Source organism: Eulemur rufifrons, chromosome 11, assembly GCF_041146395.1.
Source record: "Eulemur rufifrons isolate Redbay chromosome 11, OSU_ERuf_1, whole genome shotgun sequence".
In the NCBI taxonomy this organism is placed as follows: domain Eukaryota; kingdom Metazoa; phylum Chordata; class Mammalia; order Primates; family Lemuridae; genus Eulemur; species Eulemur rufifrons.
In genome coordinates, this window is record NC_090993.1 from 8,759,578 (window position 1) to 8,778,159 (window position 18,582).

The 18,582-nt window shown below is 50.3% G+C and overlaps 1 protein-coding gene across 2 annotated transcripts in view; it reads left to right on the plus strand.

Annotated features, from left to right (window-relative positions):
* The window catches only part of SLC35F3 (solute carrier family 35 member F3), a 240,177-nt gene that overhangs the window by 149,147 nt on the left and 72,448 nt on the right, over positions 1-18,582 (plus strand). Inside the window, exon 1 of one of the 2 annotated variants that reach the window (XM_069484695.1) lies at positions 9,660-9,996. The exons of the other annotated variant lie outside the window; for it this stretch is intronic. Coding sequence (XP_069340796.1) covers positions 9,921-9,996 — 76 coding nt within the window. The 5' untranslated portion in view covers positions 9,660-9,920. Of the gene's footprint in view, positions 1-9,659; positions 9,997-18,582 lie in introns of those variants that run through there. 2 annotated transcript variants of the gene reach the window in all.

Consider the following 18,582-nt stretch of genomic DNA (forward strand, 5'->3'; position numbering starts at 1 on the left):
GAATTTTGGGCTGGGCGCGGTGGCTCACGCCTGTAATCCTAACACTCTGGGAGGCCGAGGTGGGCGGATCGTTTGAGCTCAGGAGTTCGAGACCAGCCTGAGCAAGAGCGAGACCCCATCTCTACTAAAAATAGAAAGAAATTATATGGACAGCTAAAAATATATATAGAAAAAATTAGCCAGGCATGGTGGCGCATGCCTGTAGTCACAGCTACTCGGGAGGCTGAGACAGGAGGATCCCTTGAGCTCAGGAGTTTGAGATTGCTGTGAGCTAGGCTGACGCCATGGCACTCACTCTAGCCTGGGCAACAGAGAGAGACTCTGTCTCAAAAAAAAAAAAAAAAAAAAAAGAATTTTGGTATCTATCGCCAACTTTTGGAAAGGATATATCAATTTTTACTCTCATGTCCGCAGAACATGAAATTTCCAAGGACGATCATCTTAAAACCAAAACAAGAACTGACAAAAACCCAAGAACCAATTTGGACTGGATAATTTCCAAGGGTTCCCACTGAGCCAGAACATTATTACTGCGTCGATGTGCCGTGACAATCACAAACCCAGCCTGAGTCTCGTGCCGAGGGCTATGGCTGCTCACAGCTGTGCATCGCCCCCCCATGCGCCCCTGGAGCACTGAGATGCCCACCTTTGTCAAGGTGCGTAAGGAGTTATTTGTAGTTTACAGATCCACAAGCCAGGAATACTCTGACACCCACTAGATAATTTTAGGAACAAACCACATATGCGTGTAGCCCTCTAAACCCCACCGGCAACTCCAGGAAATCCTCGGGGATTCCATTGACCTTTGCCCTACACTAACCAACCCAGCTTTGGGGAAAGGCACGACTCACACTGGCTCAATCCGGAGCAGGACGTACCCCCACGCCTCTGACCTCTTTCTGCTTTTGTCCAACATTGGCGAGAACTTCTTTTTCAGCCTCACAGCAAAGAACAGCTTTTGCCTTAAGTAGGATTTTGGTTTGGTTGCTTTTACAAAAAGTGAGGTGGATCACTCAAACCTGATTAAATTGCGGAACATCTTCCTCCCTCTGTCCTGCACCAACTCTTCTAATGACCAGTGCGATTTCTTATTGGCACCAACGCCCCAGGGAGGTCAACAGACCTCACTCGAAACACACGGGAGAAAGATAGCGATCCTCAGTGCTTGTTCGTGGGAAGACACAATTATTTCTTTGGAGCATGTTACATATTTTGGCCATTTGGCAATTTGTGACATGCAAAATTTTTCCTCCTACCCAGTGAATTCACAGCGAGTTACAGGGCACTTGTGTCAGCTGCACGCTGAGGTGATGGTCTCAGCATGTCCCGCCTTCGGGGAGTATCGCTGGTCAGAACTCACCTTCGTTGTCACTGAGCAGAAGCACAGCACCTGGAACAGAAGAGTCGCTTAATAAAAGTCTTTCAGTGCTAGACAGAGAATGCTAGAGGTCAGCTAGCCCCAGGAATGCGAGAGAGTCATACTTGGACTCCCTTCTACTCCAAGAATCTGGGCTTGCGGGACTCCACTAGGGCTCTGACCTTTCTCTGAAGCCCATCTGAAGGGCAGAAAGCAGCCAGAAGCCTGCGACAGGGCCTGAGGGCTTCCAATGGGAGAAACTTGGCCGAGTTTCAAACCCAGTGCTGTGAGCAAATTTTTCTTAAGGATGGAAAGAAGAGTGCACCAACGTCCAGAGGAAAGTTCCCCGAGGGGCAAAGCAAACCAGGACCAAGGCTTCAGGAAAGCAAGTTGAGCAAGGAGGAGGGTTTGAGGACCCAGAAATCCAAGGGGGTCTCCCTCATCTGGTAGCAGGTAGCAGAAGACACTCCCCAAGAATCTCTGTTTGCCCAAGATGGCGGTGAGCCAGGGGAGTGGAGAGTGTGACACTTCTGTAAAGTCACTCTACTACTCCTACAAGAACAACATTGCATGGTCTCCATGATCCTTGGCAGCATCTGGTGTTTTTATGGTGAATGGAGAGGCAGAGCTCGGGCAGGCAGTGAGAAGGCCCAGCTGTTTCCTAGATCCGCCAGCTTAAAGCAGGGAGTCGCGAGGAGAGCCAGGTCCTCAGCTAGTGGAAAGAAGCCAGCTGTGGTCAGGGACTGTGTCAAGAGCAGGATGCCCAGAGGTAGCCCACACCGAGGGGGTTCTCGCTGTGCAGAGCTTCTTTGCAGCATGGGCAGGACTCTTCCGGTTCCTGAGAGGCTCTTTCTAGGGTCAAGCATGACCTTCCTGCTTCTTTCTGCCTCGTGACTTTCCAGCCATTCATTCATTCGGCAATGACATTGAGACCCTGTTCCTGGGCAAGCTCCCTGCCGTAGACAGCCGACAGCCAAGCGGGGAGAGGAAGTAAGTGTCCAAATAACTCCAGGGCAAGGTGGACGGTGACAGCTACCTTCAGAGAGAGACCAAGGGCTACGCAGTTGCACAGGGGGACCGGAGCTCAGAGGTCAGGACTTCTGAGACTGTCTGCCCAACGTTGAGCCTCAGTGAACGAGACCTTGCCCGTGGGTCCTGGACAGCCCCGTGCTCAGCAATCACTGAGGAATGGAGCGGCAGCAACGTCCTTCCCAGACCCAGACATCTTCCTCCTCCTGACAGCGGAGTCCGACAGCCCGTTATCCTCTTGCTTCACCCTTGGAAACCAACACCAGCCGAGGGAGTCGTCTCCTGGCGTTGACGAGGATCCGATTTAGGTCAGTATTCTAGTTCCCCTGCACAGAGGAGTCTGACTGGAGGCCAGCTGTGGTCGATGAGTCATCCGGAACACGAGCAGGCAGCTATTTCTGAACTAAATGGCATCAGATCGCTCGCCTCACCTTGAGTCCAGTGCCCTGGTCTCCAAAAAAAACTTCCTCTGAGATCAAGCCAGGGCGAGAGACAGAGAGACCTGAGCAGAAGGGAGTCAGCAGCATGGCTTCGTCACTTCTGTCACCACGCCGGCAGAAAGCGACGTCTGGGAGGAGGATGAAGCGGACAGTTCTAAAAAACTCTAGAATTCTGGGTCCTATGAATATACTCCTTCCTCCCTCTCTCCCTCTCTCCCTTCCTTCCTTCCTTCCTCCCTCCCTCCATTCCCTCCTTCCATCTTTGTTCCCTCTCTTCCTCCCTTCCTTCATTCCGTCCTTCTATCTTTCCTTCCTTCCTTCCTTCCTTCCTTCCTTCCTTCCTTCCTTCCCACTTGGAGCATCTACCATATAAGCCATTCACTGTGTTAGGCACCGAATCAGAGACGACCCCTCCCCGTTACAGAACCTAGTGGGAGAGACTGAAATTAATGACTGATGCATATTGATTCTTACTATTTGCCAGGTACTATTATAAGCACTTTACATACATTAATTAATTCCTTCCATCTTCACAACAGCACTAGAGGGTAGATACTATTATTGTCTCCATGTTTAAGGTGAGATGGCTGAGCTTGGACAGATGAAATAACTGGCCCAAGTTTATAAACAGTGCCCCCTTTCCACACTAATTCACACTGCTGGGAGCAGCTTCTGGAAGCAGCATGTCCACTTCCCAAGAGGGGAAGGGACTGTCATTTCTTGAGTGCCTACTGTGTACTGGACACTGTGTTAGTCCTCCTACACTCACTGATCTCCGGAAGGTCCCAGGAAAGGGGGCTCAGCCTCCCCTTTCCATCCTAGTGTCCCCCTCCCAGCTGCGCTGCTGTCTCCTGTTCAGCTCCGGGTGTGCCATGACTTGGTCTTCCACAGGGCCACCACCTAGTCTGCCACCAAACGCAGGGTGAGCCCCTGACTTGAGTTCACAGAGGCAGTAAGCGCACACCCTGCTCCCACTTGCACGCCTCTGCCTTTGCTCATTGTGATCCTGGCTCTAGGCTCCAGTGTGACCACAGGGCCAGCTGCTGCCTTGTCACCATGGGGCAGGCCTGGGGGTGTCTGAAGGGGCCGGGGGACATGTCTAGAAGCCCATCAGTGACATCCAATAATCCCACCTCTCTATGTCTTATTCCCAGCTGGAGTCATTCAGCCTTGATGTTCCCCCCTAGGGAAAAGGAAAAGCTTAGTGGGACCCTGACAAGTCTGAGTTTGTCCTAGTGAAGCGTGTTGCTGCCTGGGGAAGGAAAGGGACACGTGAGGGTGGCGGAAGGCCACCAAGAGCTCTGTCTCAGGGTTCCTGTTTCCCTGCCCTGGCACTGGGAGTTATTGAAAAGGGTATCAGCGATCCCTGCCAGGTGGGGAGAAGGAGCTACGCAGGGCACGGGGGCCCATTTCTTCCATTTCTCTGTCCCTCCCGCGGGCAGTGCTTGTGCTTCCTCCGCTCTGACAGCTGCTGATGCTGCAGACGGAGGCACTGGGGTGAAACTCCTTTTCTGCTTCCCGGAACCACTGTAAGTGATTATTTTTAAACACTGGTAACCACGAAAATAATTTGTTATTCTTACTGTTTAATACTGCGAAGGATTATGAAACAGTGCTGGTATGTTAGAGTGAATTAATTGAAGTGTATGTTTTCCGACTATTGAAAGCCATAGCTGGATTTTAAAATGTCATTATTTATTTTGAATGCACTAAGTAAAGGTCTTCATGCAACGTACCACAAATATAATTTTAACAGTATGGTTCAAACCACATGGATTATGACCCATGAATAGATCGTAATAAAACCAACTTAGTTGATCACAATCAGCATTTTCTTGTTTTTACAATGAAAGAATAGAACATAACAACAACCAACAACAAAACCCAGAACAGAATGGGTAGAATAGCATCCTCCCATGTGGTACAGGAATATTTTATTAGCTAGTTTAATCAGTTACATATGTGTTTGTGTGTGTGTGTATATACAATATATAAATATACACCATATATACACAAATGTGTGCATATAACATTGTGTATATATATGCACACATATTCCTACACATTTGTGTGTAAAAGTTTTGATGTAAAATATATTTTCCCAATTTTTTAAATTGACACATAATTTACAAATAATAAAACTCACCTTTTTTAGTACACAACTGTTGACAAATGTAAAATGTATTTCTGACTATGTCAAAAAAAGTGAGAAAACCACTTAAAGCAAGAGTCTATGTAACTAACTGTAGATATTCACAAAGGATGACATTCTTTTAAGGTCTTTGGAAGCAGTGACGATTACCATATCTAAGAAGATAATCTTTTTTTTTTTTTTTTTTTTTGAGACAGAGTCTCACTCTGTTGCCCGGGCTAGAGTGAGTGCCGTGGCGTCAGCCTAGCTCACAGCAACCTCAAACTCCTGGGCTTAAGCGATCCTACTGCCTCAGCCTCCCGAGTAGCTGGGACTACAGGCATGAGCCACCATGCCCGGCTAATTTTTTTGTATATATATATTTTAGTTGTCCATATAATTTCTTTCTATTTTTTAGTAGAGACGGGGTCTCACTCTTGCTCAGGCTGGTCTCGAACTCCTGACCTCGAGCGATCCACCCGCCTCAGCCTCCCAGAGTGCTAGGATTACAGGCGTGAGCCACCGCGCCCGGCCAAGAAGATAATCTTATACACCCCAAATTTTAAAGCCAAACAGGACCTGGGAGATTATCTAGTCAATGATTTTCTAAACTTTCTTTTAGCAGTCACATCTATTTTATACACCAAATCTAGCAGGGAACCCTAACAGAGAGAAGTGGAGTTGCTTTGCAGAGACCAAGAAATCCTTTGAAAGCTGCCAATGGAGTCTACCTCTCTCATGCCCAAATTGGGAAACTGAGGCTAGAAGAGACAGAGACTTGAGGATGGCCACTTTTTGTTGGCAGAGCTGGAGCTCAAACTCAAGCTGTTGGCTATAGTTTAAGTTGGTCTCACGAGAATCATAAGTACCACTTAACTCCAGCAAATGGATTGATGCCTTCTTGGAATAGTGCAATGGGACCATAAATACTTACATACCACTGCATGGAAAAGAGTAGATCAGAGGCCCCTGTGAGGGCAGAAGTGTGAGCCAGTGCAGGGAAGGCTAGAACAGGTCATTCAGGAAACAGATATGTAAAGCGGCTGGCACCTGAATATCCGCCCAGAGCTGGGAGCCCAGTGCCAGGAAGAAGAATGGTGAGCCTCCAGAATTTGAGGAGTCAGCCAGACCCAATGTAGCTACCCCCAGGCTTGTCTGATTTCTCTTCCTAAAGGACCATGGCTGGGCATAGCCCTCGGTGGTAGGACAAATTGGCCATTTTGTCTCCTTTCTTACCTAGGAGTCCTCTTCCACTTCCATTCTCTTTGGTTTGCATGTGGGGAGTGGGGAGGAGGCAGGGAGTGTAAAACTCATGCCTATGGTATGTAAGTTCTGCACCTTTTACCTACCTTCTGTATCTACTCAACGAACCCACTTCCATGTTCAGACTATAATGATAAGAACACAAAACCCAGCCAGTCTTTATAAGTCTACTATACCAGGCTACCATAAATTGTCATTAAATATCCTATCCAATCCCCAGCCACACCAGTGAAAAAACAAACAAATGAGCAATTAAGATTAGTTGACAAAGAACAGACTTCTACCAGGACAGACATCATCTCACCTAGAAGCTAAGGAAATGCTTGGCTTTGATCACTGTGCATTCTTAGGAGATGACAAGGAATATCTATTTGAGTAAAACCTGAAAAAGTCAACCCAATTCCTTTTTCAGATAAATTCCCATAATACTAAATTTAAGACAGACAAGTGCCTAACGGTGTCCTTGAGGTCTGAGCTCATGCTATTCCCTCCAAAGAGGAACAGGGATTGGAGGTCAAATGACCCATCCTCTTGCCTGGATATTACTTATACAGTATTGTTTCCATCAATACTACAGGGATCTCACTTCTCTTTGTTGGAAGAATTCAACCCCCCCACCCCCGCTTTCTTTTTTGCAATTTGAGATTTGGGTTTTTAAGTGGGTCTTGGGCAATTTTCTAAATATCCTGAGTTAGGCCATGATAGCCTAACTTCAGTGAGAAGTTTTAAAATGTTGGAATTTTCAGAACACTAGTGCATGCTCACACACCAGTAACACCATTAACTTCCTAGATAATAGTGTTGATGTAAGTTTTTAAATGTGCATCCCCACCACATCCCACTCCCAAAAGGGAGTGTTCACTTAACGAATATCAGTATTCATATGGTCAAGCAGGCAGAAAACTCCTGACTTGAAAAGGAGTATGGGAAGTTTTGGTTTTTTGAAGGGTGGGGGTAGATTTTTTTGTGAAACATAAGTTGAGAGAGCCCACAGGGCTGATGGTGTTGAGTATAGAAAAATGAAAGGTAGAAACGAGACACAGTGCTTAAAATTAAAGGGAAGACTGGCTACGTGGGAGGCTGAGGAGGGAGGATCACTTGAGGCCAGGAGTTCAAGACCAGCCTGAGCAACATAGTGAGACCCCATCTCTATAAAAAAATTAAGAGGAAGAGGTTGGGGGGACAATCAGTAACTCCTATTTTATAAGCAGACCCTAACAGATATGAGGACGTGGTGGCTTCTGAAGTACGAAAGGCTCCTGGGACAACATGCAAGGGAGGGAAAAAAAAGATTTAGGTAACAACTATTGAATGAATAACGTTAGTGAGAGGAGTATTTAACAATATATAATTGTCACCTCTTTGACTTATACAGAACATTGTAATAAATAGAAAGTAGATATTTTTAAAACACACAAATATTTATTGAGCGCTTTTCGTTGTGACTAGCTGAGAAGAATGAAGGTGTCAAGGCCCGTGTGCGTGTTCGGGGAGACCCAAACAAGCACAAGTGTAAGCGCAGTCCCTCAGGAGTGTACAGATGCCCCAGCACGATGACATTGATCAAAATCACATTCAAATGAAAGGGCATAGATTACCTGAAATATATCTCTCACCTGACTTGGAATCACTATGTGGAATTTTTGCATTTCCTATTTACAGCAGGTAGGAGAGTAGCATAGTGGTAATAAGTACAGACTTTTGATCATTCACACTTAGATTTAAATACCTGGTTGGCCAGTTACTCTATGACCTGGGACATTTTAGTTATCCTCTTTGAGCCTCAGTTTCCCCATCTATAAAACAAGATAACAACAACCTTACAGAGCTTTTGTGAGTAGAAAATGAAATGATTTATGTAAAACACTCAACAGTATCTGACACGTAAGTGCTCACAAATGAGTCCTGTTATTACATGATATTTGTGTTAGTTATTTTGTATGTAATAAGTGTTTATTGATGAACTTGAAACAACACATAAAGTACAATTTTGTAATATTAAAGGTTCTCTTTAATATACAATATGTGACTGTTTTGTGTTAAGTTTATTGCGTTTAATTTTCCCAAAGAAGGAAATAGCTTATTGGCTTATCATAGTGTTGTCACTAGGGGTCTTGAGACAAGTTCCCGGTAAGAGGCGTACGATGTGGTCCACTAGAGGGCTCTGCAGGGACCCTAAATATATTAACACCACCTTTGCTTGAATGTAGTGAAGGGGAAGCAACCCTGAGAAACCCTGACCTTTTGGAGACCCAAGGGCATTCTATTCATCCTGGTTGTTCAAGAGGGCAAGTGACAAAAAGAACCCAACTTCTAGGAGCCACTTCTGCTGGAGACCTGAGGCTGTGCAGGTGTATGTCACCAGAAACAGATGGGAAGTGCCCAGCTAGGGAAAGTTCACTCTCCACCTGCAGTATTCTACTGAGTCCCCTATGGGGGATCAGAATGACATCGTACAATGGATATCAACTTTAAGACAGGAAACCAGGTGGCGTTGAAGGTTCTGAAACTCTGGGTAAGGACTTTTAACCAACACTAAGAACAAAACTCACCTTGAATCTGAACGGATCCTTCAGATTGCTGGTGGAGGCTAGGACCAAAACTGATGGTTGGACCTGTGCGAATGAGACGTCCGTAAAGTCCATGAGGCTCTGGGGCTGCATGAGCCCTGCGCATCCCACCTACAGGGACCATGGCAGGGCACCTTTGGGGACTCCCTGTCATGGGATAAACACCCCTCTGGACTCGGCGGTCACTCGGGGATGGCACGGGCAATTGATGCAATAGGTATGTCATTGCTTTGTAACAAGCGCCATTGGCCAGTAGCTCACCACTGGGTCTTAGTGGGACCCGTGGGGCTGGTGCTTGCGCAGACAAATGCCACACCTGCAGTTGCAGCGAGAACCTGAAAGCCGGGTCAGAAACGGAGCTGCCTTGCTTCCCACGCAAATTGGGACTCTCCGGACTGAGGAGGTGGGACAGCAGTAAAAATGACCTCAAGCCTTTGTTTCCCTGTGGCTTCTTTGCTTGTGCGGACTTTGCATTCTGTTCCCCCCAAAAGAGCTCTCTACCAAGGACCGGACAAAACAATGTGCCTCTAGACTCAAGACGTGAATGCCAGCTTTGGGAAACGTTGCTTTCTTGCAACTCTCCCTGCCAAACAATTCAGGACTTTGTGCAGGGAGGAATCCACTCTTCATCCAACGTCAAGCACCTCTGTTTTTAAACTTGTGCGACCCTGGGGCTTAGTTCTCAGGGTCTCCCATGAGCCGGCTGGTCCCGTTCAAGGGCTGGCCGGGGAGGTGGCGCCTGAGGCTGCAGTGGGGACCTGGCTGGCAGGAAGGGAGGGACGCGGGCTGCAGGGCTGGGCGTCCCGGCGCGCGGGGCGGAGCAGGTGAGCCGCGGGGTGGGAGTGGGGAGTGCGCTTGTACGTGACGTTGGAGTTTGCAGCAACCTCCAAGTAGGAGGCTGTGCGCGCGTGTGTGGAGTGGCTGCGCTGCCGGGGAGGATGTGCGCGGCGGGGCGGCCGCCGCAGTGAGCCTCGCGGAGACCGGAGCCGGCGGGCAGCCTGGGAGGCCCGGACGGAGAGGGGCGAGCCGCTCGCGCTTCCCCGCGGAGGAGGGCCCCGGAGAGGCGCGCTCCTGCCGGCCCCAGGATGTAGGCGATCGGCGGCAGCGCTCCTGCAGGCGGCCGGCTCACCATGAAGAAGCACTCGGCCCGGGTGGCCCCGCTCAGCGCCTGCAACAGTCCGGTCCTGACCCTCACCAAAGTGGAAGGTAACGCGCGCGGCCGCCTAGCCCTGGGGCGGCGGGGGCCTGACCCGGGAGTCCCCGCACCCCCGCTCGGGGATGCTGCCACCCTTGAGCGGGCTGCCTGGTTGCGGGGCGCTGGGGCTGGGGTGGCGGCTCCCCCTGGACGCGACTCCGCAGTGCAGCGTGCCGCTGCCTGCGTGGGGGGACTTGGCAGCTCCAGGGGCTGCCCTGAGCTCCCTCCCAAGCCCGAGTGAGACGCTGCGGCGGCTCCACCACCCTCTCCGTCCTGAGCAGCCCCCAGCGCATCTGGCAGCAGCTGCACCCTCACCTCCTCCCGGGCCTGACCTGAGGCTCCTGTCTGCTGGGTATGAGGGGGTCGCCCAGACGCTAACCAGTGCCCCCTCCCCAACACACACACACACATTTGAGTCGCCTGGGTTTGGAGCAGCCCCAGCTCACCCCCAGGCAGACCAGAGGTGCTGCCCACGCCGGTGGAGGCGGGAGAGGGCTACAGCAGGCCAAGGAGACCGTTCCAAGCCCTCCCCGGCCACCAGCCAAGGGACTGCCCTGCTCCGTGGGAATGGGCGGGGCACACAGGTGAGGGAAGAGCCACCCCCAATCTATAAACATGTTCTTTCCCAGGCCCATGAGAGGGATGGGAGGGGCTGTGAGAAGCCCCCGGAATATCCTCCTCCTCCATGTCGCCCCTACTGCATGGAACCGCCCCCACCCAGGGGACAAGAGCCGGGGGTCAGGAGAAGGCGCCCACGGACGAGAGCTGTGCCTTACTCAGACACATTGTGATTCTGCTGGTGGAAGGGGACCTTGCTTTGCAATGCAGAGGTGGGCAGAGAGACCAGTCCCAGTCCTTAGCTCCTCCTCCCAGGAGGCAGAGGTGGAAGGACTATTTCTCCCAGGAGCTGGTGACCTCGGCCAGGAGAGAAAGGCAGACCACCCCTCAGTCCCAGGAGCTACCACGGGGACCCTTGCTTGTCCTGAGCCAACAGCCCATTCGTGCAAGCAGTGAGTGAGGGGCAGCCATGGGCTCGGAGACAGAGCCTGGCTTCGTCCATCTCCCTGGAGCCAGGATCTCTATGGGCTTCCGAGGACCCCGCATCCCACTAGTGAGTTCCTGTTTGTTACGATAAGTCTCAGCAGCAGTGAGGGCAAGACACAGGCTGGCTTGGTAGTTGTCTTCTCTGCGCTCACCCCATCCACCGAGGCCTGCACGTAGCCACTCTGGTGCTGTGGCTCCCATCCTACAGATGAGGACCCTGAGGCCCAGGAAGGTGGACTGATTTGTCGAAGACCCACAGTTCGTAGGTGGTGAGGCAGGAATAAAATACCCGCACTGGCCGGGCGCGGTGGCTCACGCCTGTAATCCTAGCACTCTGGGAGGCCGAGGTGGGCGGATCGTTTGAGCTCAGGAGTTCGAGACCAGCCTGAGCAAGAGCGAGACCCCATCTCTACTAAAAATAGAAAGAAATTATACGGACAGCTAAAAATATATATAGAAAAAATTAGCCGGGCATGGTGGCGCATGCCTGTAGTCCCAACTACTCGGGAGGCTGAGACAGGAGGATCCCTTGAGCCCAGGAGTTTGAGGTTGCTGTGAGCTAGGCTGACGCCACGGCACTCACTCTAGCCTGGGCAACAAAGTGAGACTCTGTCTCAAAAAAAAAAAAAAAAAAAAATACCCGCACTGTCGGAGCCAAAACCCATGCTTATTCTAGAACATGGCTTTGCACTGACCTGCAGCTGCTTACCTATTTCCCATCGTTTTCTATCTTCAGGAGGCTGATTTTCTTTTTCTTCTTGTGGCTGTTCCTTCCCTCCTCCATCCCAGTCTCGGGAAAGACTTGGCATCAGTCATGTACACCTGAGTTTAGTGCAAGTAAAACCTCTTCTGGGGGCGTTTGTGTTTCTAAGGCTTCTCCCAGACTTTGCCCAGATGTGGGTTGGGAAGGGGAAGGGGTTGGATATTTATTTTTGTTAGGGAAGCTGGGAGTGAGTGTCTAGCTCACCCAGGAGGTCCTCATGGGAAGTCACCCCACCCTATCTGCTAAGGCAGGTTGGCTCTGCTCTCCGGCAGCAGGTGACTTCCTGGGGCAGCCTCAGCCCACCGTGGGCGGGACAGGTCTGAGCTGCACACGGATGGTGAGGTTGTCTGAGCTGGGCGCTGTGGCCTCAGAGTGCTGCAGGAGGCATTGAGTGGCATGCCAGGTTGGGGACTTCCCTGTGGCCAAGCCTGGAGGTTGCCTTCAGGGAGTGAAAATGACTATCCGGCCCCCTCCCCAGGGAGTTCAGGGCTGCCGCCAAGTGAGCTTTGAGTCTCCCGTGCGCGCTGACACGGACAACTGCCTTGCCATGGGCTTGGTTTTTTAACCAGCATTTCCTCCAAAATGTCTGTGGTTAATAGAAACGCGTATGGAACTAAGAATTGGGCAGATTGCGGATCAAGACGGGGCTCTGCCCCTCATACGGTTTGATTTGTGTAAATCCTGAATACTGAGCCTCAGTTTCCTCAAATGCAGACTGTCGGGAAATGCAGTGAGGCAGAGGTAGGTGGCAATTTCTAGCAAGCCCCCACTTCCGGGTTGCACGGGACAGGTACATGTATATCAGCAAAAGTCTGCCTGTCGGGGCCTGGCAAAACCTGCCTTCGCGATGCCTGGGCTCACATATATCTCCGCCTGGTTTTTTTCCTTGGTGTTTTTATTCAGTTTGGCTTTTGGTCTATTTTTTTTTTTTTTTTTTTTTTGAAACCATTTGCATCTTGTGAGCCTGTTTTGGAAGTGTTGAATCATTGTGTTTTGCCTTGAATGTGCAGGGCGAGGTGGTCCCCATCCTGTGGCTATTTCTGTGTGGATGGTAGACAGGCTGCAGGGACGGAATGCAGCCGGCAGGGAATATTTATTAGCTTGTGGAGTGTGTCATCTCAGGGGAGGCAAGAAGGCACCGGCATGTGGTACATATAAAACCAAAATAGAAAAAGGCAGCGCTTGGTTGAACTCAAACACAGGAAGATGGACAAGGTGACTTCATTTGCTCAACAAATACTTCCTCTGGCCCCGGCCTGTGCATCCCGGGACAACGCAGCAAGGCCCTGGAAATGCAAACACGGACAGCGCTAGCTCCATTCTCACAAGGAAGTTTCAGTCTGGTGAGAGAGACACATACACAGAGAGAGAAACTGTCAAACGCAGGGTAGTAAGTTCTGGCGCATAGCTGAGAACAAAGTATTTCGGGGACAGTGAACACTGAGCAATCTGAGGAGAGGTGTTCCTGAGGGGGAGGCCTTCTGAGGGGGCGGCCTTCGGAGACAGCGGCGTCACAACTGAGGCTTGGGGGGATGTGAGAAAACCTGTCAGGCACACAGACGAGGCTGTCGCCAGCGGAGAGAACGGTGTCTGCGCAGGCTCGGTCCCCGAGCCCCAGGACAGTGGGGCTGGGCCTCACATGGGGGCTGAGACTTGGAAAGTGATTTCTGGTCAGCTTGGTGGTGTCTGTCACATCGGACAACACGTCTTGTTTTCTCATAGCCTTTTGTTGGCTTTCCCCGCAGAAGCAGACGCTGAATCAGTAGCACGTCTCAAATAGAGTCGTTTGTACTGGGACCATCTATATTCGCAATAAGTTAATTTATGTTCAGTAAAATTACGTTCAAGAGGAATTAATAGCTGAGAACAGAAAAATGAATCCCCCCCAGAGGCCGGCAGTAAGGAGTGCCATGGGAAGAGTAAGGGCTTTGGAGGGGGACAGGCTGGCTCCGGAGCCTGGCTGTCACACTGGCCAGGGGGTTTTTGGCTGATGATTAACGCTCTCTGGGAATCAGTTCTCTCCTATGAAAGTAGGGGGTGATGACATGTCCCTCTGAATAATGAAAATAGTAATTTTCACTAATGACTGCCCACCATGTTGCAGGTACTGTGCTGAGGTAGATGGCCCTGTTGTCTCTATTCTTCCCAAAGCAAGGGCACTGTTACCCCACTTTACAGATAAGGAAACTGAGGGCTCAGAAAGTCATTCACATGAGGTCGTGGAGTTAGCAAGCAAGCGTCCCTGGTTTCACGTCCGTAATTGCCCTGCTCCAAATATGGCAAGACCTTTGCACAGCTGCATTCGTTTGAATAGGAGACAGAATTCCATCAGCTTGTGGCACTTTGTAGGTGCTCAGTAAATGTTCCCTAAAGCTCCCATCGCAATACGGCTCACAGGACCCATGGCTCTTGGCCATACTCTTAGTGCCGCTGCTTTAGGGGAGTCAGGCAGTCTCAGCTGCCCCCAAAGCACATCTGCCTGCTGCCAACAGGGTCAGACTTACCCTGGACTGCTCAAGTATTACATATGTGAAGACCCAGCCATGCTGGCCTCATCTGAGAAGATTCTTGAGAAGTATACTGCCAACGTGTGCCCCCACCCTGAAATATTTACCTGGTTGGCTGGCCCTATGCCTGAAACTTTCATGACAAAAGTCATTCATGTAGTGATTGAACATATTCCCTAATATGTGCAAGAGAATTAACCAGATGTTTTGGTGGCTTTTAAGAGGAGAAAAATACAATCCTTGATCCAAAAGTGCTTCCAAACAAGTGAGCGGCGTCAGAAATGCACACAGATAAAGATTACATGTTGAAATGTAATTTTTTTTTAATTCCATAGAAGGAACATAACATGAATGCTTCATTTCGGCAGAGGGCAAGCTCACTTCTGGCCAGAGCACAGATGGCCACTATGTAGCGCTCTTGCTTGGCACCATTACTCCCTTCTTTGCCAAAATGACACAATTTAACAGGACATTCGTTCCTGCTGAGTCCGGATGTGGCTTCAGAATTCTCCTCACCCAGCTGCAGATGATGACTGTACATTCATTGGAACCACTTTTCCTGCTTGGACGGGGAGACATGGCGGAGGATGTTGTCCTTGCCCTCTGCTGGCAGAGGTGGGAGCTAAGAACATGGTGTTCCTGGCACAGGGAGCCCCAGACAAGGGTACAAGCTAGGGAGGGGTGTCACCTGGAGACCTGTAAGCATCTGCTGGAACCAGAGCCTGGGTCATCTAAAGAAGTGTAGGGGGGGGGGGGCTGGACCACAGGGAGCCAGAGAAGAGAAGAAAACACCATCTGAGCGTGAGAAACTAAGACAGTCGTGTGTAGCAGTGGTGCTCAACCTGGGCTATGCAATCTTTTTTTTAGAATAGAATAAAAACTTCCAAAGTCTATCACATGTAATAAGAGTCAGAGTTGATCTGAGGCACTTTTATTTCATGTGTGTGTGTGTGTGTGTGTGTGCGCGCGCACGCGCGTGTGCTCATGGACGTGTCCTGTTGAAGAGGTACAGTGAAATCAAGTTCAAAAGTCCTGCTGGTAAGCGTCCACTGCAGACAAGGAGACACGCTGGGAAGGGACTGCAGCGGTCGAGGCTGAGTTGCTCGCTGACTACTCACGACGTCCCCGTGCAGTAGGTCCCAGTGGTGTTCCCACTGTGCAGGTGAGGACGTGGCGTGCAGGGCAGTCGGGTGGCGCACTCAGTGAGACAGCAGCCACGTGGTGTGCCCATGTTCTAACCACTACACCACGTGACAGTGAGGACAAGGATGGGACAGAGGAGGAATCAACGTGGTGTAAAGTAGGAGAGCTGGAAAGGGAGCAAAGAAAAGAAAAAGTTAAGAGAGGGAACAGATGTGGGAGGGCGAGATGGGGAAGTCTCAAACTTCCACATGGTGAGCTTGAGGCCGTGGCAGTGCCTGCAGATGCAGGTGAGTAGCGAGCCAGGAGGTGGCAGAAAGAGGTGGCGAAGGCCTAGGGACAAATCAGGTGACTTGGAATGAACGGGCAAGTGCAGAATCCTGGTGGCCACACACGTTTGGGGGATGAGGGAGCTAGGAGAGAAGTCTGGACGGCCGGGACCAGAGAACCCAGATAACATGGCATCATGGAAATTATGGGAAGGTAAACAAGAAGAAGGAGGGAGAGTGATGTGTCAAACGCAACCTCAGCATTTGCAAAAAGAGAAGGCAATTTTGCAAAAACAATTTTCAGTGGGTGCTGGTCTGCAGGCCGGATTGCAAAGGGGGAGTGCTTAGGGGGTGAGGAGCCATTGCAGGATACTTGGCTAAAGTGTTTGACATCCTGGAGAACATTTAGCAGATTTAATAATAATAATATTAATATTTTTAAAAAGTGTTTGACAGTGAGAGAGGTCTGAATTATGCTAGCTTAAGGGGGAACTTTTGAGAGAACCAAGAGTTTCTATAAACCGGAAGAAAGGGACTGGTTCTGAGGTTGCCTGAGAGAAAGGTTATTGAGACAACAATGGCCAGGAGGAGACAGCAGGCCCTGGGGGGAAGCACAAGACGAGAAAGGGAGTGATCAGCCTCGACAAGGAGCCGGAAAGGAGATGCTGAGCAAAGACACAGAGAAACAGGGAGATGCGGAGGAGGCGGGAAGCTGAGAGACGTGCGCTGGTGACTTTGAGCTTCTTTGTAAAGTAGGAAGTGGCATCGTCTGCTGAGAATGACGGATGGGGACTGAAGGTTCAAAGAGGTGGGGAAGGGTTCAAAATAGCTCAACTGGGAGAGCCAAGAAGAGATTTAATTCTTAAAAGCCTTTTTGGCGAGTGATACGTATCCACGGGTTAAGACATCACGTAGCTCGGGAGAAGGGTCTAGAGGGAAGAACAATGGGTGAGGTGTCGGGACACTCAAGTTTCATCTTCTGCTCCCCCACTAGCTAATTAATATATGGGGCATGTTGCCTCACCTCTCGGAGCCTGGGCTGCTCCTGCTGCAGAGAAAAGGGACCAGAATAGAACTTCCCTTGGCTCTTTCAGCAGGAACCTTCTATGGAGTCTGTTAAATAGCCGCCTCGTTAGCAGAGATTGGCTTATCTGATTAAAACTCTTCACTAGCTGTAGTCCGAGACAGAGAATGTGTGCACACCATACGCACACTTTCAGAGGGTGGGTTTTGGTATTTGAGCAGGCGTGGAAAGGCCAGACACGTGAGTACAACTCGCTCCATGAATCTTCAGCAGCAAGAAGCTACCGCACCTGAGATGGGCTCCCAGCCTACTAGATAGCACAAAAAGAACAGAAAGACAGCAAAGAGAAGCTGTGTTTCTCTTCCCAGCTCTGCCTGCAGCTGGCCCCAGCTGTTTTTGTGCTTAAAGCCTCAATGCCCAGGAATGCTCTCAGCCACCTCACCCTTCAGTGGTGCAGAATGCTTATCCTTGGGCAGGAGATTAAGCCAGGAGGTCATGTTGAACACTTGGGTCCCTGACTGAGCAAGTTCATTCCTGCCTTATTGATGCTCAGCGACTCCACTGAGGACTGAAGATATGTTTTCAAAAACGGTGTTTTAATTTTGCTCTATTCTTCTGCTCATTTTCATCTACTACTCTGTCCAACCAAAACACACATGCCTCTTCTGATTGGAGGATGACCAGAGGTGTCATCCTCACCTGGCAGCTACCCAGGGCTGCCATGATGAGTTTGCTGGGCCAGCGCCTCCCTGGAGAAGGCACTAGTGGGCCCCCTTCCTAAAAAGCCCTCGACTGCAGCCTCTTTGCCTGGGGAGGCCGCCCTGCATGTAGCCTGCCCTCTTATAAAACCAAGGTTTGCCCCGTGAGTTCCAACAGCCTGAACTCCAGTCCACGCACGACGTACAAGTAGAAGGATCTGGAGACGCTAACCGCCTGGCAAGGAAAAGCATCAGAAAAGAGGAGTGTACACGTTTGTTTGGGTTTGCGTCAGGGTCACTAGCAGCACCACAATATCACCAGGTCTACAACCCATGAGCGCCTGCAGTGTGTGCAGAGGTGCCATGTGCCCCTGTCACAAAAATGGTGAAATTCCAGCAGGCTGCACAGGCCATGACTAGCAGGGCAAGCGGATTAAAACTGATCCCCTCAAGCTCAGATGTTTGCAGACCAGGTATTGAAACACAGCGCTCTGCTCCCTCCCAGAAGTAGCATTGACTCTTCCCCCGAGGCGCAAACCGCATTGTTTAGAGCTTATCCATCCTCAGTCGTTTTCCCAAGAGCCGTGATTCACCTTAGGCCACGTGCATTCCGGGATTGTCTTAAATCCGCTGCATGACGTGGTGTTATTTGGACATTAGAAAGCTATTCTGGGCCGGGCGCGGTGGCTCACGCCTGTAATCCTAGCACTCTGGGAGGCCGAGATGGGCGGATCGTTTGAGCTCAGGAGTTCGAGACCAGCCTGAGCAAGAGCGAGACCCCACCTCTACTAAAAAAATAGAAAGAAATTATATGGACAGCTAAAAATATATATAGAAAAAATTAGCCGGGCATGGTGGCGCATGCCTGTAGTCCCAGCTACTCGGGAGGCTGAGACAGGAGGATCCCTTGAGCTCAGGAGTTTGAGGTTGCTGTGAGCTAGGCTGACGCCACGGCACTCACTCTAGCCTGGGCAACAGAGTGAGACTCTGTCTCAAAAAAAAAAAAAAAAAAAAAAAAAAAGAAAGCTATTCTGGGGATCTCTAAGGAAATGGGAGTAAGATGGAAATGCCGGTACGGGGCCGGGCTCGGTGGCTCACGCCTGTAATCCTAGCACTCTGGGAGGCCGAGGTGGGCGGATCGCTCGAGGTCAG